The sequence below is a fragment of the Prionailurus bengalensis genome, chromosome B3 (genome assembly GCF_016509475.1).
Source record: "Prionailurus bengalensis isolate Pbe53 chromosome B3, Fcat_Pben_1.1_paternal_pri, whole genome shotgun sequence".
NCBI classification, from domain to species: Eukaryota; Metazoa; Chordata; class Mammalia; order Carnivora; family Felidae; genus Prionailurus; species Prionailurus bengalensis.
In genome coordinates this window covers 109,341,041-109,366,044 of record NC_057355.1, presented here as the reverse complement: position 1 = coordinate 109,366,044, position 25,004 = coordinate 109,341,041, and the positions used below count along the sequence as shown (strand labels likewise).

The window sequence follows — 25,004 nt, the reverse complement described above, 5'->3', positions numbered from 1 at the left end:
GTTATCTGAAAAAGGCTATTTGATATTATTGTAAAACATATATTTATTTGAAAGAGAAAACACACATATTGTTTTAAGAACATCAACTACTAAAAGAAAGTCTCCAAAAATTTTTCTGAGGTCATATACATATATGGAAAATAGACTCTAGGATTCCAAATGAGAGAAAAATGACAGAATCTCAATGTCAGCAAACAGGTATGTGAAATATTTGTATTTATCAGAAGAGAACAAGATTTTATAAAGCTTCATAAATACCATTCTAATTCTAGCCATCAGTGTTCAAAATATACAAAATGATAACCTAAAAGGAAGGAAGGGGTCCCACAAATCAGGGGTAAGGATTTGGCACTTCTTATTCATTCCTCCCAGTTCCCTGCATGACAGCCCCTCTGTGAGGTTGGTAAGACCCCCTCTACTCTGTTTCAGCCTCTGGGTCTCACCCCCTTTTCTTTTCGTCTCAGGAGCCTCAGATACAAGTGTAGTAATCAAGTGACTCAAAGCTGTTCTTACGACTGTCCATCCCTGCTCTAGATAAAGGAAGGGTTTCATGCAAATACCTTCACAGGCAGACACTTCTGTGTTATCCTCTTCATGGGTAGAGAGAAGGTGGCTGAATTTTGATTTCTGCTCCAATCCCACCTGTGTGCCTTTCTTAGATGCTTCTGAACGAAAACTCTGGGACCGGGACACAGAAATCTCAAATTGTTTGATCACCTCCTCGTCACTGTCAGAAGATGTGCATGGCTCTTCATCATCTCCAAAGCTGTTAACTGGGAGCAAACAAGAGCCATGAGTTTCATGGGGGGCCCACAATAATACAGAGATAGGTAATTTGGAGAAACAGAAGAACATGGATGAGGAGTCTGGATAAAGCAAGCCTACACCAGGCAGAAAGATTTTAGAGCATTTATTGAAACACAAATTTGAGCCCAAAGGAATAAAACAGGAAAAGAAAGCTTACGAGGGCAAGTAGAAATATATGACTAGAACCCGGGAGGAAACATTGGGATGCCCCTAATTGACATAATAAGACCTCTTGTTGAGCAGGGAGGCCCTGCTGATTTCTTGTGTTGCTGACGTGCTTATAACTGGGAACAGGACATTTGACTTACATTCATTCTAGTCAATGATGACAGAAAATATGCTCTTAGCCTCATTTCTATTATTAAAACACAAAGAGCCAAGCCCCACTCCAGAACAGACCTACTTGCAACTGAGATCTTCCAAAAGTATCCTAGTTTTGAAGAGACACCCATAGTAGTATATGTAATTTAAATGAAACAAAACAAAACTAGCTTATATTATTGTGTTCCGATGCCTTTCTCAGCACCAACGACCCAACTCAAATACCCTTTGAATTATTTATACCACTTTGTCCATATCAGCCCACTGGTCCTTTCAGCTTCTACAATAAGCGAAGATAGTTCTTCCCTTTGAGTTCTTTGCCTTTGATGTTCCTTCTACCTGGAACTCTCCTGCCCTGGTATTTACCTGGCTGGTTCCTGTCCTCTCACCACCGAGGTGTCAGCTCCACTAAACCCTTCCCCATTGCCCCACCTTAAGCAATTCTCTTTATTTCTCTCTTCTCCCCTATGACTTTCATGAAAATAAAGACATCACCTGTTTTGTTACCTGATGTCTCTTCATTATGTAAAACAATGTCTGTTGCATAGTAAGTGCTTAACAAACACTTGTTAAATATTGAATAAACTGATGAAGATGTAATGCTTTCTCCAAGCCTGAGCACCTCTCCCCCCCCCCCCCCACACACACACACTCACCCAGGGTTCCCTGTGCCTGGACTAGTTTCCTCTAGCCCTCTAGACTAGTCAAGAATCTAGCTCATCATCAAGACTTGCCATAGACATCACTTCTTCCAGAAAGCCCTTCACTGATCCCTTAAATAAGGTTCACGGCTTCTTCCATGAGCTCAGTCCTGCCCTATCAGTGCTCCCTCTGGCTTTGTGACAGATTTACCTATTTAATTTCCAACCATTCCACCTAGCCTGCACACATCAGGAGAGTAAGGGGCACAGCAGACCACCCACCTATGTATCCCTCAAGACCCTATCTCTATGCCAGGCACATGGGAGGCTACTCTGTAACTATTTGCTGAAAGTAAATTGGAAACAATAAATAACAGGAATTATTTCTTAGATATTTGCTCCTCCAATCCAAAAGTCATATAGTAATTCTGGGGAAGGGTATGGTTGTTAATTCACAGATGTGTCCTGAAGATTCCATCTGATTCAGAAGCTAAGAAGAAATTATAAAGCCATTTTGTAAGTGAGAGAAAATACTTTAAGTACCAGTCTGATCAAAACATTTATTCTCTTATTTAAGAATTGATATTTCTGAGTTTGTTAAGAAGATATGTAGTAATAACAAACACTTATTTGTTTGTTTTTTATGTGCCAGGAACTGTCCTAAGTGCTTACACATATTAGCTCACAGAATATACATGAAACACCATTATTGTTCTCTTTTTCCAAGTGAGAAAACTGAGATAGAGATGTCTACAATGGCTGACAATAATACTTCCAATAAGGGGTAGAATGGAGATTTGAATCAAGGTAGTCTGTCTCTAAAGGCTACATTTCTAATCATTATGCTGAAGAACCAGAGAGACAGAGAGTGGAAAGAACTCTCTATGCTCACATCAACTAGCTCAATCCCTGTGGTCAAATCCTTTAAACACTCTGGATCATTTCTGATGTCTGGGTCATTTCCCAGATCTTCTCTAGATCTATGTTTTCTGCCTCCAAACTTCCTACCCAACAAACATGTATACTGGATCTGTTTTGCTTTTTATGGAGCAGCTGGCCCAAGAATACAAGAGCACATTGCTGTCAGTTCACTCAATTTTGTTGGCCATGACCAGCACATGGTAAGACCTGAAAAGCTAAGTGTCAAAACATACTGGATATGCCAATGCTAAAAAACCATCTCAGCAGAAAATGATCATAAGGGGCAGTCTTCCCATGTCTCAAATGCTGGGAAAAGCACCTGTTGTGGGATAGACCATCACATATGGGAGAGACCCAGAGACCAGTGGAGCAAAATTGAATTCCCTTCACCTTTAGAGCATAGGACCATCTAAGCATCTGAGAAAAAGTTAGGAGGATATGTGCATGGGAGGGGTGGTTGGAATAAGTGTACATGGGAGCTCTTTCCAAGTGTGAGATTCCATTCCATCTGTATCACTACATCATTTTTTAAGATAAAAAGAGAGAGGGAGGCAAACTATAAGAGACTCTTAAATATAGAGAACAAAGTGAGGGTTGCTGTAGGGAGGGTAATGGGCACTAAGGAGGGCACTTGGGATGAGCACTGGGTGTTATATATAAGTAATAAATGACTAAATTCTTCACATTTAAAGAAAAATTTTAAAATTTAAAATAAAATAAAAATAAATAAAATGTAAATAATCATAGTCATTAATTTCAAATTGAGTTAGTCCATGGATCTTTCTTCATCTATAAAATCAATAATTAGAATTATTAATATTTTTTAGACTTCATTAATTTACCATTATTAACCATAATTCATCCTTGATTTTTTTTCTCCAGTGAGTCATCAATCATCCACAGAGAAAAGATTTCCAGTTCATTCAACATACACTGTATACCAGGCATCTTCTTGACTTTGCATAGGTTACCCCACTTAACCACCATAGCAACACCAGGAAGTAGGGATGATTCTTATTCCCATCATAGAGATGGAAAACAGAGGCACAAAGCAGTTAAGTAACTTGCCCTGGGCAACAAAGTAAGCAAAATAACACAGTGGGACTTGAACATAGAACTTATGTTTTTAGCCAGTGCGGATATCAGCAGATGTTATTGTGTGAGAATACTCGCGCCATATCTAGTTGTCAGAGTTGGGCCAGGGTGCCCGGCTGCCTCTGCCCAGGAAGTTTCTTCCTTTGAAAGGAGAGAAGAGCAGTGAGTCCACATGGGAGTGAATACATACAGGAAGGCTGCAGTATAAGTGGCCTATGGATCCTTGGGGGATTATAAATAAAACTGCACATACTATTCTAAGTCTTACACCCCAAGGATCTCAGGGAATTCTCCACCTAATAACAAAACCTGCCATCCATCCTAAAAACCACTGAGTAGCAATAGAAGTCCCTTGTGGTACTATAACAATAATAAAAGCAATCCCATATAGAGCATGTATCATGTGCAGGCACTGTTCTAGAACTTTACATATTTTCATTTATTTACTCCTTACGATAACCCAAAGAATAAGTACTTTATTATTCCCATTCTCTGGATGGGAAAACTGAGGCAAAGTGAGGTTAGTAATTTGCCATACTCATAACAGTTAGTAAATAGTGGAACCAAGATTGAAACCCAGGCTGTATTGCTCCAAAGTCAATGTTAATGGACATAATGCTCCTTCTACCATCATCTGCCTCAAGGGGAAAAAAAAAACTTTTTAAATTCCTGGTCAAAATTGATACAACTGTATTTTATCACTAAGAACACAAAATTACACAGGCTGAGTTAGAAAGAATTTTCACGAACATCGTTTTTAAAGATCCCTGCTACTTGCCTTGTAATGATTCTATGTCAACAACTAAATAGCTGATCTGGATTTCATTCAACTTAAATTTTTTAAATTGCAAAGTCTCATCTAAGTTGTGTTGCTTATTTTAGAGATAATATAGTACTCTCTGAAACACTGTATAAACATAAACTTTAAACCCCTTTCAAGCTAAGTACCTGTGAAACAGCACAATGGGCATTTGTATTAAAATCTTCACCTCTTCATCCAATTAGCTTGCTAAAATAATAGGAAAACATTGCACAATTACCATGGATGTGGATACATCTTGAAGTTGAGATTGTTCATTTTACTCAATCACAGAATTCAGACAGACCATAGATAGCACCCAAATATCCACCACCAAAGAGAAGTTAGACTCTTCTGCAACCTTTCTGATGCATGGCCACCTGGCTTCACCCCTTTGTTCATACATTATCAAGGTGCTACTGTGGGCTTCTTGCACTGACAGCAAGTTCATGACTTGGACAGGTACAGAGAGCTAACTGATGACCCATCAATATTGAATCCCTACCACAATGGAGTCAGAATGTCCCTCACTCTAATTTGTAATGATTTTTTTCTTGTTTAAGTAAGAAGGGGCAGAGCCAATGCCATCTTTATCTTCCACATTTAAGTAAAGAAGGGGGGCTTGGGCAGGGCCACAGAAACTGCTGTCAGGTATAACATTAGTCAAGGCTAGACTGGTTAAGAGTGTAAGTCTGGAGTCAAGCTGCCTGAGTTTGAATTTGGGATCTTCCACTCACTAGTTTGAGACTGAAGCAAATTCTTATTCTTTTTGAACTTCAGTGTCCTTATTGAGATTCCTTACTTCTTACAACTGTTGAGAGAACTAAATGAGATTAGCCATGTAAAGACACTTCGCATATGCCTGGTATTTGATATGCTCAAACTTGTTCATTATTATTATTATCCCCCATCATGGCAGTACCCTAGGTGGAAACCCTTTCAGGAAGCCTTACATTTACATACAAAGGAAAGAATGTGCCTGTTCTTGCAGGGTCTAACTTGGAAACTCATCATCAGGGTTTTGTAAGGAAAAGGTGGAAGAAACAAGGGCTGGGGGAGGAAAAGATTAAGCTGATAATAGGAGTTGTGTCACTTTCCTTCCTCACTATCCTTTTTCCCAAGTTGGAGGTGGAGCACTCTATGAGTTGCTAATGCTGTCTGGCTGTGGGCAGTGCTCAACACCTGCTCATTTTCTTGTTTCTTTTAAGGCAACAAAACTACCAACTGGTGATACAAAGGGAGGATTTCTTAAGCCTGTCTGCTGCTATTTTACAGATGGAGTTAGAATTTATAAATGATCAGTGTAGCTCCAAGCTTATTAATTCCTTCCCACCCACACAAGAGCAATTAGGTGGAGGGAAGTACGGCTCACATCTTCCGGATGGGAAGTGGAGACAGGTGGGGGTGGGTTGCACTCAGTAGTGCAGTACCTGGGTGTTACTTTTAGCTACAATTGCAGGAAATCCCTTACATACTAGATTTCTCAAATACCCACAATGAATGCCTGCCCGTGGTGGCTGGATAAGATTGGAAGTAAGAATAAGAAGTTGGTTAAAGTGAAAAAGCAGAAAGGAGGTCAAATGAGACAACTGCCCATTTCAGATCCTAAGAAAGGGGCCACATTTCTGGAAGCACAATCCAGCCATTATTGGATTCAGGCAGGAGAGAAAAAGATTTTTTATAAATCACCCAGCCTTAACTATTATCAGACTATGTTCTGTGGAAGTCTAGGGTTCCACAAAGGAGCTTCAATACCACTATCAACATGGAGATATGGGTGGTTGCACTGAGCAGGTTGAGCTATGCACCCTCTACAGTCAAGGATATTTTGCCCTAATATGGTTTACATTTTTGTGAGATTTTGTTGAGAAAAAAAACATAGAAGTCCCAACACTTTTTAAAAGTTTGAAAAACATTGATATAACGCAACTCTCTCATTCTACAGAACAGAAACCGAGTCTGGGATTACTTAAGGGACTCACCAGAGTCAAATAGCTGGTTAGTGGCAGAGGAAGAATTAGCATTGGGTTCTCCTGTGCACACTTGTTTTGTTATCCTGTACCTTTGTGAGATATTTTGACAACTCTATTTCCTACAAAGAGATGCCGCTTGTAACAGATATGAGTAAGTCAAAAATAAAAAATTAAAGTTAATAACATACAGATCACTATACTAGGGAAAAGTTACAATATCAAAGATTCCAGTTCGTTAAAATTTTTTTTAATGTTTATTTATTTTTTAGAGAGAGAGAGAAAGACAGAATACGAGTGGGGGAGTGGCAGAGAGAGAGAGACACAGAATCCAAAGCAGGCTCCAGTCTCTGAGCTGTCAGCACAGAGCCTGACGTGGAGCTCGAACTCATGAGCGGCGAGATCATGACCTAGGCCAAAGTCAGAGGCTTAACCAACTGAGCCACCCAGGCACCCCTCAAAGATTCCAGTTCTGATAACAGCAGAATAAGTGATTTGAACTCATCTACGAATAACAGTTATAAATTCATGAAAAAAAATTTAAACAAACTATTTGAAGACATAGAGAGTGAGCAAGAGCAGGGACGATCTGGAGAGGATCCAATCTTTGAAAGAAGGAAATTTCACTGGATGAGATACATGGTTACATTGCTTTTCTGTTAAAAGTACCACCAAGTCCATGAAGCACAGGGCATCTAGGACTCAGAAGAAATCAGAAGCCTTATTGACTTAAAATGTTGGAGGACAGAATTCAAAGAAATATAGGGGAAAACTCCAGAAAGGAAGGAACCACAGAGAGAGAACTCCAAAATCTGCATGTGAACTTAGCTCAAACAATTGACTGCAACCTGAAATATGATTGCATAGGGAAGAATCCAAGGAACCCCCTAAAAGTCACAGCTAGAGGGCTAAAAATCTACACAGACATTTTGGCTGCAGACTATTTCAGAGGAGACTGAATTAGGAGTTTGAATCTGGCCAAGTTAGAGAGGCTTAGTACACACCTCAGGTATTCCATTAAAACTCTAGAAGGAGCAACCTTTGAGCTAAGACTAAATGTAAAACTGAAACAAACTCAGCAGAACAAAGTATGAAGCCAATACTCCACCAGATCAAAGGAATCAACAATTAATTGTGGGCTGAAACAAAAAGGAACTTATTTCTCTTCCCCACCAGGCTGTTCTCATCCAAGATAGAGAGGAGGCACCATGAAAGCATCAGGGGTGGGGTGATTAGCTCAGACTATGGGGATTACACAAAGGCTGCACTATAATAGGTAGTATTCTAAACAGACCTGTGTCCGTACTCATTGGACCCTGATTTCTCATTATCTGACTCTCTCAACTACAAGTGTTTCCTGAACACTTGACTTTGACAATCACTTTGAAGTTCATGACTACAACAGGGCTCATCCGGACAAGAGCAAGTGCTAAACTGTTAATCTCCCTGACTCTTTAGCTCTGCTCTCTAATCTGTATGCTTCCAACAAGGGAATTTCTTGATAGGACCCAAGTGTTGTGTTGTTTTCTTGCTACAGTGGCATTTACATACAAATTAATGGCCAGGACTATAATTTACTCTGCTGAGAACTGCGGTGACCTGGTAATTAAATTTCTGCACATGCAGAGAAAACATAAAACCAGAATGGCTGCTCTTGCTTTCTTTTCTCCAACCCCCAAGAGCTCTCTATCACTCCAATGAATCCTTACACACAAATGTGAACCTACATTACAATTTACAAATGTTCTGATTAGGAAGACAAAAAAAAATTCCATTGCCATGGATACTAAGGGCCTGGGATGGATAACCAAGGCTGAGAGAGATAATGGACAGATCTTGAGATGTGCAGGTGTTGTGAGTTTTTGAAATTCTAGCTATTCATTCCACTCACTCTTCTTCTTATCCCATGCTGCAAATCATTCTCAAGGCAGTTTCCAAAGTTATTGTTTTATCTTGCAACAGAGTCCAGTCAGGCTACTGGGATAATATCTATAAGGCAGTTTCAAACTCTCCCTGGCACCGAATCTACAGTAAATATATCCAAATATATCATGATAACTGAAAAGGCATGGACTGAAAATGCTCACTTGGCTAAGAGCTTTTTTAGAAGACAACTAAAAGCCATATTCCAAGAAAAGTCACATAATTCATACCTCATATATTCAGTGGTGGTATGCATATATTGGAATCGCAGCCCTCAATGATGCCACTGATAAAATCAGATAATGAATAACTTTTCTCCATTTGCAGAACAGTTGATGGAAAATTTTCTAAATGTTTGACTTTTCCCATAAAGGTTCTGTCCCTTGGGTTCCTGTTATCACACATAGGCTGACAAGCGCAAGCAAGTAAAAAAAAAAAAGTGGAAATAGTTAATCATGCTTCTTTCCTCAGCTTGTTTTGTCATGGATGTGCATGCTCCTGCCTGTGTTTGTTACATGGCTTACAACATCTAGTCATAGTTCCATTGGCAAAATAATTCCTGCTTTGTGATGAAAATAAATACATTAAAATTTCATGGGGTGCCACAAAAATCACATCCATTTTTGGCATTGAACCACCTGAACAAAGCTGGCACCACTGAATTAGAAATGTTGCCCTGGGTATAATAATGTCCCTTGTTCCAACCATATTCTTAACTGTCACGTAGAGCTTACCTTCTGATATTTATCTTACTTACATTTTCTAAGTGGGTTTATGTAGCTGTAATTCCTCTAACATGTTTCAAGAAATTTGTGGTCTTAATTCATTGTTCTCTACTCTATCCCCTTAGTGTCTAACATACTGCTAGGAATAAACGGTCCTTCAAAAATGAATAAACAAATGAATTTTAAATTAATACAATAGTGTATTGGGTAGGTTATCTAGAGAAGCACAGCCAATAGGGGAGATATGTGTATTTATATTTATATTTATTTATATATGTATTTATATTTATTTGTATTTTTATTATAAGGAATTGGCTCATATAATTATGGGGCTGACAATTTCCAAGATCTACAAGTGGCAAGCTGGACACCCAGGAGAACCAGGGGTCTAGTTCCAGGCTGACTGAAGGCCCAAGAATAAGGAAAGCCAATGGTGTACGTTCTAGACCAAGACCAGAAGACGACCAATGTTTTTGTTCAAGCAGACAGGCAGACAAAGTTCTCTCTTACTCAGCTTTTTTCTTCTATTCAGGTCTTCAATTGATTGGATGAGGCCCACCCACATTAGAGAGGGCAATTTGCTTTACTCAGTCTACCATTTCAAATGTTAATCTCATTCATAAACATCCTCCCAGATACACCCAGAATAATATTTGATCAACTATTTTGGCACCTCATGGCACAATCATATGACACACAAAATTAACCATCACAAATATCAGATAAAAGCCAAATGCAAAGCAGGAAGAATGCCAAAAAGAAGCAGGTCATGTACTGGTTTTTATCCCAGCACTGACACTTCCCAGTTGGGTGATCTTCATGAACCTTAGTTTATACACCTTTAAAAATCAGACCAACTTTCTGTTCTGGCTATATGGAAGCCTGAGGACATATAGAACCCCTTTCTGCCACAAACTCATAGAAACACTGATAAAATTAGAAAGACACCTGGTATTAACCCAGAGGAGTAACCAACTTGTTTGGCTGATATCTAGGATATCAACGGCTTTGGGTTCATGCAAGGGTAGAATAAGGACGCTAGCATAAAACTACTACTCTTTAATAAAGGCCGCCCTTTCTATGAAAAGGGGACTAGTAAATTTCATCTAACAGTTTGGACTTAGAGAAGTAGCAAGGAAGCTTACTATCTATTGGGGCTGTGAATGAGAAAAAAATTACCCTATGACAAATAAAAACATCAAGTCTTTACCTCTCTCAGAGATATAGTATCAGTGAAGCACAGATATCTGAAGGTAAGAAATTAATAAGGGAAATGGGTAAGCATCTACGAAATCCAGGAGACCCAGTAGAAGCAAATGCAAAATTGCTCTATAGGAATATTTCCATAACCCAACATACACAGGATTACACCCCTCACCAAGCAAAAACACACCCCTTCTAAAGATGAGTTAACACCACAAACACACAGAATATAATACACAAGAGGAATTAAATTAGCTTGAGGTGAAATGGAAAACAATCTAAGAACACACAGTAATTTAAATCCTATGTGGAAGATTCACAAAAATTAGCCATGTATTAGGCCACAGAAGAAGGTTCAAAAACATATCACATTCTAATTTCAATATGGTTAGATATAAAATACTTTTTAAAAATTATAAAAATGCCTTTTGGAAACCAGAATCCACATTTTTAAATAATTGATGGGTCAAAGAAGAAACCTAATTGGAATAATAAAATATTTATAGCTGAAAAATAATGAACACATCATGTATCATATACTTGTGGGATATATTTAAAGTGGTACTTGAAGGAAATGTATGGATTCATTTAAGGTATATATTAGAAATCAAGAAAAAGACTGAAAAATTAATATGATAAATGGTCAATTTAAGATGTTATTGATCAACAGTTTAAACCAAACCAAAATGCATGGAAGAAATAGAGAAGATAAAAAGCAGATATTAATATAAATGTTAATATAAAGAAAACATTTAAAACTAGACAAGATGAAAATGGTCTCTTAAAGATAAGCCATTGGCAAGACAGAGACAAATAATACATTTACATATATAATGGACACTTAAAAATCTGAAAAGAACAAAAACCAGTCTAAACAATTTAAAAAAGAACAAATAGATAAAACATAGACCAGTAACTACTAAAGAAATAATAGAAAAAATTCAAAGAGTGACACATCTATCCAGACAGTTTTATATGACTTTTTCCAACTTTCAGTGACCAGGTAATTGTTCTTTTATATAAGCCATTCTAGAAGGAAAAACTTCTTGTATCATTTTTTAAGGATAGCATAAACTCAAGTAAGGTAATTTACATAGTAGATCAATCTCTTATGATGCTACTTGCAAATATTGTAAACTAAGCAGCAAATAAAATTTGTGATATATCAAAAACAAACACATTGAGAATAAGAATTTATAACAGACATGCAATGAAGTTTAAGTATCAGGAAAATCTCTTAAATGTAATTAACCACATTAATAGATTAAAGATGAAAAACATAATCATCTCACCAGATGTGGAAAATTATTAAAGAGGTTTCAACATCATTCATGACAATGATTCTCAGTAACTAGGAATAGAAGAAAATTTGCTCTACTTGAAAAAGAAAATATGCCATGCATCACACTCAAAAGTAAATTTTAACGTTCCTTAGAGACAATAAAAGACAAGAACACTTGCTGTTACCACTTCCTTGCAATTCTGTATTGGAGATCTCAAAAGCACTATAAGACAAAAAATAAATGAAGGGGGTATATTGTAATGCAAGAAATGAAATGCCAAGAGATTGAAATTTCCAGGTTAAAAAAAAATCCATGAGAAGCCCAGGTCAACCTTCAAATTGTTAAGGGTTCATCAAGGGGACGTCTGCCTCCAATCAAGATGAAATAACAGGTACCAAATTTAGCCTCACTTGTGAAGCAATTAAAAACCTGGACATAGACAATGTTTCTGAAAATATTGAACATTATGCAACCCCAAACAGGGATTCCTGAGAGATGAGAAATAAGCAAGTGAGTTCTATGCTTACCCAAACTGACTGCCTGGAGAAAGTTTTGAGGCAAAGCTAATGGTCTCCCTGATTTGAGGATATGGATCTAGGGGCCAAGGCTGTCAGGGCTCGCCCAAACAGTCTGGAAGAACAGAGCCACAAAAAGAACTTACAGACCTGCTGTAGTTGAAGTCTTCGGATGAATGCTGATAAGGGAATGTGAGGAAAAATACTGCAGCCATGGAAAAAGCTAATGGAAATGATTGGAGGTAACAGTACCCGGAGCTCACACAGAACCAGGAACAGTGAGTGCCTGGTTCAACTAGCAAGCATAGAAATCCTCATTAGTGGGGCATTTGGTAAACTACTCAGAAGAGTTTTGCCTCCTAGGAAAGAGCAATTAGCGCTAGATAAAACATTACTTCAGCCCTACCTAACAAAGGTTAAAACCAAGACCCGAAAGGATCAAACAGTTTCCAAGTAACCTATCCACATCCCAGAACCAAGCTCAAGGAACAGTTATACATCCAGCATGCAACATGGTAAAATTTACAATGTATGCTATCCAATCAAAAATGTCTATGCATGCAGAGAAGCAGAAAAATATCATGAATAATGAGGGGAAAATTCAATCAATTGAAATGGTATAAGAAATCGTACAGACAACAGAATTTGTAGGCAAGGACGCTAAAACAGTAAATATCACTGTATTCCATACATTCAAGAAACTACAAGAAAGATTGAACATAATAGAAATACGAAATATTCAAACAAAACTTAGAGAAGAAAACTACACTAAGATGAAAACATACACTGATTGGAATTAATGGCAGATTGTGCACTACAGAAAAAAAAAAAAGACTAGTGGCTTGAAAACAGCAATAGAAACCTATCCAAAATGAAACAGAGAAATATAATCACTGCAAAAACATGAACAGAGGATCAGAGAGCAGTGGGACACCTTCAGGCAGCATCAAATACATGTTATTGGAGACTGTGAAGGAAGGAGAAGAGCAGAAAAAAAATCTGAAAGAAGCATGAACAACGTTTTCCGTATCTGATGAAAAAGATGAACCCACCAATTCAAGAAGGTCAACACATCCTAAGACCAAGAAGTATGGTGAAAACCACACCAAGGCACACCATCATAATCAAATAGCTGAAAACCAGTGACAGATCATCAGGGACAAAACAACAGAGGGAACCCTAATGTAAACTATGGACTATAGTTACTAGCAATGTATCAATATTGCTTTGTCAGTTGTAACAAATGTACCACACCAACTCAATCCAAGATGTTAATAATAGGAAAAGCAGGGCAGGAGGACAGAGAGTACATGGAAACTCTCCCTATTTTCTGCCCAATTTTTCTATCAACCTAAAACCATTCTAAAAATAGTCTATTAATTTTGTTTAAGTAGTCAAAGGGGGAAAAAAGACACTTGAACAGAGGAGTATAGATAAGGACAGTAGGGTTCTCACTGTGAAATCTCACAGTGAAGAAATAGTTTTAAAGGGTTGAAAGAAAAACACTGACAGAATTCTATACCCAGAGAAGATATCTTTCAAGAACAAAGGGAAAATAAAGACTTTTCAGAAAGAATTCATCACAACAAAACAAGAATGTTAAAAGAAGTCCTTCAAACAGAAAAGGGATACAAATGTGCATCTATACAACAAAATGAAAAGCCGAGCACCCGCTATGTGGGGAAATACATAAAAACTTGGGTTCTTAGTATTAAAATTTCTTTCAAAAAGAAGTAACACACTTTTATATGTGTTATACTATACAGGTGTTTTGACCTTCTAGAATATTTCCCTCTGTTTTGGTAATGACATCTTTACCAAAGATTTTCTTTTAAGGAAAACCACTCCTCTCCAAATTTCAATCCACAAGGTTGGAGTGAGGATGACCCCATATTCCTTCATTTTAGCATAGGCAAACAACTTGAATTTGGTCAATGGCAGCTGGCCCCGGAGACTTTGCTGGAAATATTGAAAAGGAGCACTCCTACTCCTCCAGCTGGGGTTGGTAATCTAATAGGATGTAAGCCTGTATCCACCTCAGAAAGAAGCTAATGCAGAAAAAAGCAGAACCAAAAGTTGTACATTCCTAATACCCATTGTGAACAGGAGCCAATCATTCCTGTATATAGAATAATTCACTAGCCTTTTCATATGAGCCAATAAACTATTGTGTGCACATGCATGTGTGTGTTTAAGCCCCTTTTGAATTTTCTGTTACTTGCACTCAGAAGGATTGTGCCTAATACATTAGTAAAGTGTAAAGACTATCATAGGTGACATTTTGGATCTCCATTTTGGATCTGCCTCTTTCAACGCAAAATTATAAAATCTTGGCCAAGGAACTTTATCTCTCTCTTCTCTGAATTCCTACAATAAATGCTATCTGCATAATTCATTAAGCAAATAAGTATGTACTGCTTCATGATAGGTTTTCTCTCTTGGCTAGCTATTTAAGTCCTTATTAATATTTTATTTATTTAGTCTTGCTTCCCCAACCAGATTATATGTCCTTGACTCCTCACACATAGCTGATGCTGCTCCCCTGAACCCAAATACACACAGAGCACACCTAAGATGAGTCAGCTGATCTTTTAGGGCTCTCTCAGTTTAAAACAAACTTAAGATTCTATAAGAATCCCGTGGCCCCGAATATCGTGACTGTTCTCTGATTCTACAGCATTTTACTCACATTGACAAAGCTGTCTCATGGCTTATCCCCAAAAAACCATGAGTTACCGGAAGCAGAGTCCACTCTAGGACTTTATAGCCCCCAAAATGGAGCATAGGGGCCTTGACACCATCCACATACTGAAAGAATTGTTTGAATTGAACCGAAATCTATTCAAATTTCCCTTTACATCCAGATGTATTCTCTTTCACCGAAGAAGAAAAGAAGTGAAGAGCAGAGAATTAGAAACGAAAGACCCAAGTTTTAGGTTCTGCCACTTGTTAGCTGTGATTTACCACTTGTTACTCAACTTCTCTGAGCTTCTGTTTTCTCCATACAAATGGAAACAATGATTCTTTACTTTTTAAGGTTACTGTGAGCAGTAAAAGCAATAATTTATAGGCAAATAAGGACTCCAAACAACATTGATTAAACATTATAATGCACTCATTACATTACATATAATATCCCACTGAAAACATAATATCCTTGGAGGTAGCTATGGTATCGTCACTGGCCAGATAAAATTACGAATGTCCCCAACTATTAAGTAACTTATAGACTCTGACTCCCAAGTCCATATTCCCTCCATCACATTATTTTACTTGGTAAATACAAAAGTTATATGCAAATAACAGGTGTTCCATTCCCCAGGTGTCAGAAAACTATGAAATACAATAGTCTGTGCCTCAAAACCAAAATGACAAAGAACAAAAGAAAATCAAAGTGGGACCCAGAGTCCCCGCTTATGCATAGTAGGTAGGATTGGCAAAATCATGGAGCATGTGCCATTACAATTTTTTCCTCCTTACCCAGAGCAGAGGATAGTCACTGGATGCGACACTCTTGCCTGATAAGCTTGTGTGTGGTTTCAGAATCTGCAAACATCATTCCAAACAGCAAAATCCACCCATCACAGCTACCTGCAAGAGGAAGCTACTGGCCATACTTGGGCCCTGTAAAGACCCGGCCTCTATCATGTTCAGAGACTGCAGAGCAGAGTTATAGCCAAGCCTGGGAGCACGATAGAAAAAAAAGAGTATGGAAGAAAATTCACTCATTTAAAAGTCCATCTGCTTAATAAGCAGTATGGACCCTATGACATGCCAGGCCCTGGGACTGATGTCAGCATATAATGGTGAACAAACTGTCCACCAATCAGCAAATGGATAAAGAAGATGTGTTATATATACAATGGAATATTACTTATCCAAAAAGAAGAATGAAATATTGCCATTTGCACATGGATGGATCTAGAGAGTATAATGCTAAGTGAAATAAGTCAGTCCGAGGAAGACAAACACCATATGATTTCACTCATATGTGGAATTCAAGAAACAAAACAAGTGAGTGAAGGGGAAAAATGAGACACAGGGAAATCAAAAAACAGACAATTATAGAGAACTGATGGTTATCAGAGGGGAGGGGGGAGGGGGGTGGGTTAAGTAGGGGATGGGGATTACGGTAATGGCAGCACTTTGTCATGATGAGCGGGTGATGTATGGAATTGTGGAAACACTATGTTCTACACCTGAAGCTAATATGACACTGTATGTTAATCAACTGAAATTAAAATAAAAAGCCATACACACACACACACACACACACACACACACACACACACACACACACACAAACCCAGATGCTGGCCCTCACCTGGCATGGAAGCCCATGAAGCAGGCAGAAAAAGTAGGCTCAATCAAGCAAGCAGAAACGGCCTCGATGGGTCAGTATTGATACTGCCAGGTCCATTGCTGGAACACTTGGGGCTAGGTATATTTCAGAATTTGGGTTTGCTTGGATTTTAAAAAGCCGGTATGGTGCACATACACTATACCATTTAACAATGCAGTAGAGTCTGGAGCAACACCTTGTAATAAAATGCATTAATAATTAAAACGTGAATATTGACTCTGAGAGATGAGTAAAGGCTCTAAATCACCTCAGTTAATCCTCAGCCTTATGAAACAACCCCAGTTTCCAATGTTTTTGATTTTAGAATTTAGGACAAGGGCTTGGACACTTGTATGAAGGCTAATTTTGAAAATATCAGTTGAGGACAAAAGCTAATTTTACGTATCTAATTTCTAGAAGAGACATCACAAGACATATGTTGGTATTTAATAAAGCTATGGAAATCTTTTCTCCCACAAGATTTATTGATAAATTAGTATTTTTTTAAGATGCAGAACCTCAGAAATTCTAAAATTCTTATTTTAAAATATTAAAGAAGCCCATTTGTAGGATAATATCCAGTTCTAGTTCTGGAGATAGCACAGAGGAGGTAAGGAAATTTCACAAACACAAAGGAAATCCTAGAAAATTGAAAGGACTTTGTGGACAGGGCTCCTGCCATAACTAGGCTGGAGCAGCAAAAAGTTTATGCTCCTGAAAAATCACTTAATGTAGGGACTAGTGTTCTCAAAGCCTCTCACATTTGCCTTTGTAGCTCAGAGGCAAAGGTGTCTAAGAAGGGCACTGACTTATCCCTGTTGCTGCACACACAGATATTATTTAGTCCTACTTGACTACTCCCCCACAGAATGTGACACCACTGAGGACATTCCTTCCCTAGTCTTCCACAGCAAAGCAGCCCCAAGACCCCCACCCTCCACCCTGGTCCTTCCTGCTCATCTCTGGGGCACCAGTATTTAGGGTTCCACCTGAGCACTTTGCTCAGTACACATGCTATCCCTGCAAACCCCCCATAGCTGCAGCTACCACATCCACAATGATGACCAGTAAAACACCTCCGTCAGCCCTCTTTACTAGCTCTACATTAACGTACTCAACATCCGCCTCTAGGCCGGCTTTCCCCACAACCCCTGCCCTGCCCATCCTGCTTGCGTCTTCCCCAATCTGTTATCTTTTTCCTTTATTCTCAACCTTCTGCCTCTGTGCCCACAATGACCTCTGCCTGCCCCCAACTTTGATGCCCAATTCAACCTCATTCTTCAAAGTGCTTCCGGCTTCATATCCTGCAGGATCTATTTCCCACCCCGCAAAAGACAAATCTGAACCTTTCTCTTATTCTTGCTCTCCTTGCCCTCCATGCTTACCCCTATGGAAGCACTTCTCAAAATCATTTCAAACTCTCCATTTACTTGTATGTGCTCCGTCCAGCCTGATGCCTCCTTAAAAGTGGGAGCAGAGTCCCTATGTCTGCATCCTCAGAACCATGACAGTGTAGGGTTAGGCCCAAAACAACTGCTCAATAACTATTTACTGATTGAGAGCAGTAATTAATTAGCCCCATCCCACTGCTGTGGGGGGGGGGAGTTGGAACCCCAAAAGCACCTATCACCATAATCAGGCACAGAGTGGGTGCTTAACACAGATGTGCTGAATGAATCAGTTGTATATTTTATTAGCATTTATAGGACTCTGTCTTGTATTGATTAAATGAGCTTTTGTGATCTGGACTTGAGCCCCAACTTTTAATTTTTTTTTCAATGTTTATTTATTTTGGGGACAGAGAGAGACAGAGCATGAACGGACGAGGGGCAGAGAGAGAGGGAGACACAGAAACGGAAACAGGCTCCAGGCTCTGAGCCATCAGCCCAGAGCCCGACGCGGGGCTCGAACTCACGGACCGCGAGATCGTGACCTGGCTGAAGTCGGACGCTTAACCGACTGCGCCACCCAGGCACCCCGAGCCCCAACTTTTAAAGGAAAATGTCTCTCAGGTTCCAAACAGCTTACAAAGGCCCCCTTGGAACACACCTCCTTGGGAAGTGGGAGCCGTATGTACAATAGGGACACACTGTTTATAAAAGTTAGCTTCTATTAATCTATTTTAATTTTTCACTAAACCAGGGCGCCTGAGTGGCTCAGTTGGTTAAACGTCCGACTTCAGCTCAGGTCATGATGTCACAGTTCCTGAGTTTGAGCCCCGCGTTGCGCTCTGTGCTGACAGCTCAGGGCCTAGAGCCTGCTTCAGATTCCGTGTCTCCCTCTGCACCTCCCCTGTTCATGCCCTGTCTCTCTCTGTCTCAAAAATAAGTAAACATTAAAAAAAATAATTTTTCACTAAACCTGTCAATGGACAGCTACTTGTATCTTTAATGGAATTGCAAATATTTTCTCTCATTATTTCTTCCCTGTATTCTGTCCTTCCTTTCTTTATCTTCATGGGTGTTTTCTTAATTAAATGGATTCAACCTTATTAGTATCTATTATGTGATTTAAAAAATGAACAGAATCATCTGACTAAATAATTACGACAAGGTAAAAATCAAGGCTGTGTACAGCACAAATGGAAAGAATTCATATTTTCAAAAGTAAGATACTGAAGAATTTGGGTTATGGGCCCTTGGAACTACTTAATGCTGAGTTCTAGAACATATGCTAAAACTGATCATGATGCAAATTGGATTTGAGGAGACTACCACGTCTAGCAATATGCAGAATAACCTGCATGGGGAACCAGATGCCAAAAGTGCCCTTGAAGATTTGATCCTCAAATCAAAAATTACCCACTGTCTACACAAGAAAAGCACATGTGCATGCATGTGTGCGCACACACATGCACACACACACACACACACACACACACACAGGACACTTCAAAAAACATTGCATCTGTCATTGCTGAAAAAGGAATTGCCTCAAGGCAAACTGAAAAAACCTGTGGTCTGCAGGTATGACGTTCAGTCAATCCCACCGTTGACAGTAAAACTTTTGTCATTTGCCAGAAGATGTCTATGTGGAGTAGTTTTCATTTTATTTTGTTTGTGAGAAAGGTTATTTTTTACACAACTTTACAAAGATATAATTCACATAACACATAATCCACCAACTTTAAGTGTGCAGTTCAGGGGTTCACAGAGCTGTGCAACCATCACAATTTTAGATCATTTTCAACATCCCAAGAGAAAACCTTCACTCTCTTTCCCATCACCCTTCCACCACCAATCACCTTATTCTCCCCAACCCTAGCCAGCCATTTATCTAGTTTCTGTCTCTATGGATTGGCCTGTTCCAGACATTTCATATAAAGGGAGCCATATAATATGTGTTTTTTGTGACTGCTTTCTTTCCATCAGCATAATGTTTTCAAGGTTTAACTCTGTTGTAGCATGAATTAGTACTTCATTATGCCCAAATATATTCCACTGTATGACTATACCACATTTGTTTATCTATTCAGTTGATGGACATTTAGGTTGTTTTCACTTTTTAGCTGTTACAAATAATGCTGTTATGAACATTCAAGGGTCAGATTTTGTGTGGAGATATGTTTTCACTTCCACTGGATACATGCCTAGCAGTGGGATTGCTGGGTCATAGGCTAACAACTCCCCGTTACCAAAGAGGCTGCACCATTCTGCGTTCCCACCAGCAGTGTATGAGGGTCCCAATTTCTTCATGTCCTCACCAAGACTTGTTATTACCTATTTTTTTTATTATAGCCAATTCTGGGGGTGTGAGGTGGTGTCTTATTGTGATTTTAATTTGCATTTCCCTGATGGCTAATGATGTTGAGCATCCTTTCATGCGCTGATGGCGATTTATACATCCTCTCTGAAGAAATGCTTATTTAGGTCCCTGCCCATTTTTAAGTGGGATATTTTCATTTTATTGAATTGTAAGAGTTGTAAGAGTTCTTCATATATTCTAGATATAAGTCCCTTACCAAATATACAATTTGCAAGTACTTACTCTCATCCTTTAGGATGTCTTTTCATTTTGTTGATGATATCACTTGAAGCACAGAAGTTTTTCATTTTATGAAATCTAATGCATTTAGTTTATGCGTGTGTCACTTCTAATCTAATTAGATATTAGTATCATATCTAATAGGACTTTGGCTAAACCAACATCCTAAGATTTATTCCCAGGTTTTTTTCCAAGAGTTTTATAGTTTGGGCTTTACAGTTATGTCTATGACCCATTTAGAGTTATACGTTAGTTTTGTTTTTTAATTGGATGTTAGTTGTATATTTACAGCTTACAATGTGTCTCGACATCTTTTATTTTCCACTTTGCTCATGCTGTAATACACTCTTTTTGTATAATGGCTAATGAACTTGTTCTTGTTAAACAATTCAGTTGACACAGGATTGTTAAATTTCTTCCAGAATGTGTGTCTTTACTTTGAAAATTAAAAAGTGAGGTACGCTATGCTAGTTTCTATGCTTTGCGCATTGGGGCACAAATTTTGATAACCAAAACTTATACTTAGTATATTCTTCATATTGTCAAACATTTTACTTCTATTTTTGATGTGCACAAGGAGAAATTTCAACTTATTTCATTAGTAACAGAATCTGAAGATGTATTTTTATCTCTGATTTCATAAAATGTCTCACGGCACCTACTTTTCAATTGCCCCATGGTTTTTGAGATGTACTTTTGCCTCAATATTTTCAAATAAAATATTTATAGAAAAGTATTTTTCTTAAGTTCATGATGCTAATTTTACATCATACACACTTTTATTTCACGAAATGTAATATCTGTCAAGGGTTGTGCTTAATTTGTGATCTAGAATTAGATTCATATTTAATTGGTGTATTTCTAAAACTACAGAATTCAAAATGAACCAACTTATATGAGTACACCTGAAATAATTAGTGACAAATATTTCATCCATTGAAATGACACTTTCATTAGGTAATTGGGCTTAAAATTTTCTGTTTACCAAAATATTCTTTTCCTGAGAAAACCATCAACCACCCCCACTTGCAACATTCCTCAATTAAATGCTTTTTAAATTTTTTAATGTTTATTTATTTTTGAGAGAGAGAGAGAGAGAGAGAGAGAGAGAGAGAGAGAGAGAGAGGGAGAGAGAACATGAGAAGGGGAGGGGCAGAAAAAGAGGGAGACAGAGAATCTGAAACAGGCTCTAGGCTCTGAGCTGTCAGCACAGAGCTGGACATGAGGCTTGAACTCACAAACTGTGAGATCATGACCTGAGCTGAAGTTGGACACTTAACTGACTGAGCCACCCAGGAGCCCCTCAATGAAATGTTTTTAAATTTTTTGATGCATATATCATATATCATTAAGATACATGTATCTTAATTTTTTTTTACTAAGTTTAGAAGCTTCTGAATCCATCAATGTTATGTTTAATCAGATTTTCAAAACTTCTGGATAAGAATAAGAGCATTGCTTGCAAACCAAACAGGAATTTAGAGCCAAAAGATCATTATCCTATATAGATTCAATATCATTATCCTATGTAGATTCATTTTTATAAACTCAAATACATAAATATTTAAGAATTCATTAGAATTTGCTATATATTGGATAAACAAAAGCATCTCAAGCCAATAGGTATTACAAAAGAATTGAAATTATAGCTATTTGAAGGAATTTTTAAATAAACGATCCTTGGTTCTTCTAAATGTCCTAGAAAAACGGAACTTTAGGATGGCATGTTATTTTAATTCTTATCTTACAGAAAAAGTAATTAAAACCCAGAAAGATTAAATTGTTTTTACATAATAAAGAAAATGACAAGTCATCTTAATAGCATCCTATATTTCTTTTTTTTTAAATTTTTTTTCAACGTTTTTTATTTATTTTTTGGGACAGAGAGAGACAGAGCATGAACGGGGGAGGGGCAGAGAGAGAGGGAGACACAGAATCGGAAACAGGCTCCAGGCTCCGAGCCATCAGCCCAGAGCCTGACGCGGGGCTCGAACTCACGGACCGCGAGATAGTGACCTGGCTGAAGTCAGAAGCTTAACCGACTGCACCACCCAGGCGCCCCAGCATCCTATATTTCTATGAAATTTTCAGTTTTATTAAGATGTTCAGTTGCTAGCAATAATGCCAACACTCACCCTCTTTATTTTTAGGTTTCTACCATGTTTCTTTTGTACGTTGACTTTCTTCTACTTCCGATGCTTACCTTTCTTTCAGCTTACTGGGTCAACTATCTTGTCACTCCTGCTTTATTCATCCAAACCACCAAAGTCCCTTCTAACTTCTTCAGCCATTGCCAAGGTAATTCACCTGCTATTCTACACTACATTAAATTCCCTTCCATTTTTATCATTTGAAAATCATGCTGCTGCCTTTTTCAGATTTTATTGTCTGCAGTCTCTTGCTTTTAGGGTTCAGATGAGGTCCATCTTTCCTATATAGGTCTTTCCTCATGTCCTAACAGTCTTTTAGTGCCAGATAAATCCAAAGCCTTCCTCTTCAGGCTACACAGAAGTATCTCACATACTCGTATCTTCAGTATGGGGGCTGGCTTCCTGATGTCAAGGATCACTGAATTAGAAGTTACCACTTTATCAAGATTTTCCAATTTACCCAGGGAGGCAATTTTGATACTGAATCATTGCATGGGTCATGACATGTGTCCCCTGTCACCACCTCTTCATGTGATTTAGAGCAAGTTCACTATATCCTCCAGGTCTGTTTCCTGGACTGTGACATAAGGGGACTCTTCTGGTTTCTAAGTCACTTTTAGCCTTAATTCACTACCATTCTTTTCACTTGCAAGCTCACATTTGCCTTTCCTGGTTTCATGATTAGTAGAAAAGATGCCCAAAAGTTCAACTACCTGTTCATGTAGATTAGTAGCCATTTGCCTTTCAAATGAGGTTGAACTATTTTTTCCCACCTTCAAAATATACTGTGAACATCATCTCCATTTCTGAACAGCTCCACAGTGTTTTTCTAACTATAGTGTTTGTGCTAAATGTGAATAGACCTGCAAATTAATGCAGTGTAGCTCACTCGAAACCCAAATCGGCACGTCTCTTTCTCTGAACTCAACTGAACAGGAGTCGGTTTTGAGGACACAGTTGTGTTTAATACAGGAAGGCATGTATTTATTTGCACATTGTGCAAACCTTCCATCTTTTAACACATGGAATATATTTTCAAAGGGGCTTTAAAGCAAACTTTTAAAATATTAAACTACGTAGGTGTTAATAGTTCAAGAAAATCTTGTCTATGTAGCTTGAATGCTTTTCAGTATTTCATGATATTCTCACAACAAGGTTATGAGGCAGGTACTACTATTTCCCCCATTTTATAGATAAGAAAACTAAGGCACAGAGGTGATAGGTTATCATGCCTAAAATCACCTAGGCTTGATTCCACATCACAAGTTCAACTTGAAATCAAGTGATACGGCATCTCTGATGGTTATTAATAACCAAATGCAATAGATAAATCATGGCCTTAGTTCTCTTTTTTTTTTTTTTGCAGCTTTTCATTTTTTTAATACAAAAGGCCGCTGTCTAAAAATCCATGTTCTTTCATCTATGCTTGGCTTCAATCAATGATAAAACACTCTATTCACTAACTGAGAGAAAGGTTCAAGCCACCTTTGAATCTGACTAACAAATAGCAAAATTAAAATCTCTGTAACCTTGTTGCAGACTGATCAAAGCTACATTTTGTTCCTGGAAAGGAAGTGAAACAGGTAGTTCAACTGTAACTGTGAAAGAGAAAGTGAGAGGAAAAAAAAAGAATTTACAGCACTTGTCTACCAAACAAGACAGCACTTGAACTAGTATGGAGATGGCCTCTGTGGATCTTTTATTTTCCAACAAATTAAGGTAAATCAGACTCACACTGGTCTCGTACAACTCATCAATCAGAAGCATTTCAAAATTATTTCTATGCAAGGTATTCATCACTTTATGCCATGGGTGAATCTTCAATATTATATGAGAAGATTCTGTTTATAACACTTTCAAAATTCCTTTTCCCCTGAGCAGCACAATATAAAGTGGAAAAAGCTACCATTCTATTGTTAAGAAAATAGATTTAAAAAGAAAGAGAGATTGGCAAAAATGGTCTTAATCTGAGTAGAAAGATACACTTCAGTTTGACTCTGTATTAAGTCTTTTCAATAATGGTCAAACTTTCCCACTGTCCAAACCTCCCTAAAGGAGCTAAACATCCCCTAGCTTTTCTGTGCTAACTGCTGATGCCTAGCCATGGAGGAGGGTAGGAAGTTGTGGTGGAGGGTGGTCACCTACCAGCTGCTGTTAAAATCTGTCAACTGGCAAATGAAGCGTCCTGATTTGTGAGCAATTTCCAAAAGAAAAAAAAATCACAACTACCATCTGGGAAGTGGGAAGAAGATACCACTTGGCAAAAATGTTTCAGAAAACACAGGCAAACACAGAAACACACACAAACACACCAGTGTGTACACA

The 25,004-nt window shown here is 38.2% G+C and overlaps 1 protein-coding gene across 1 annotated transcript in view; it reads right to left on the bottom strand.

The window, feature by feature from the left end:
* SYT16 (synaptotagmin 16) overlaps positions 1 to 25,004 on the bottom strand; it is a 95,054-nt gene that overhangs the window by 29,499 nt on the left and 40,551 nt on the right. Inside the window, exon 2 of the mRNA XM_043556310.1 lies at positions 561 to 773. Within this exon, the coding sequence (XP_043412245.1) occupies positions 561 to 773 (213 nt within the window). The remainder of the gene's footprint in view (positions 1 to 560; positions 774 to 25,004) is intronic.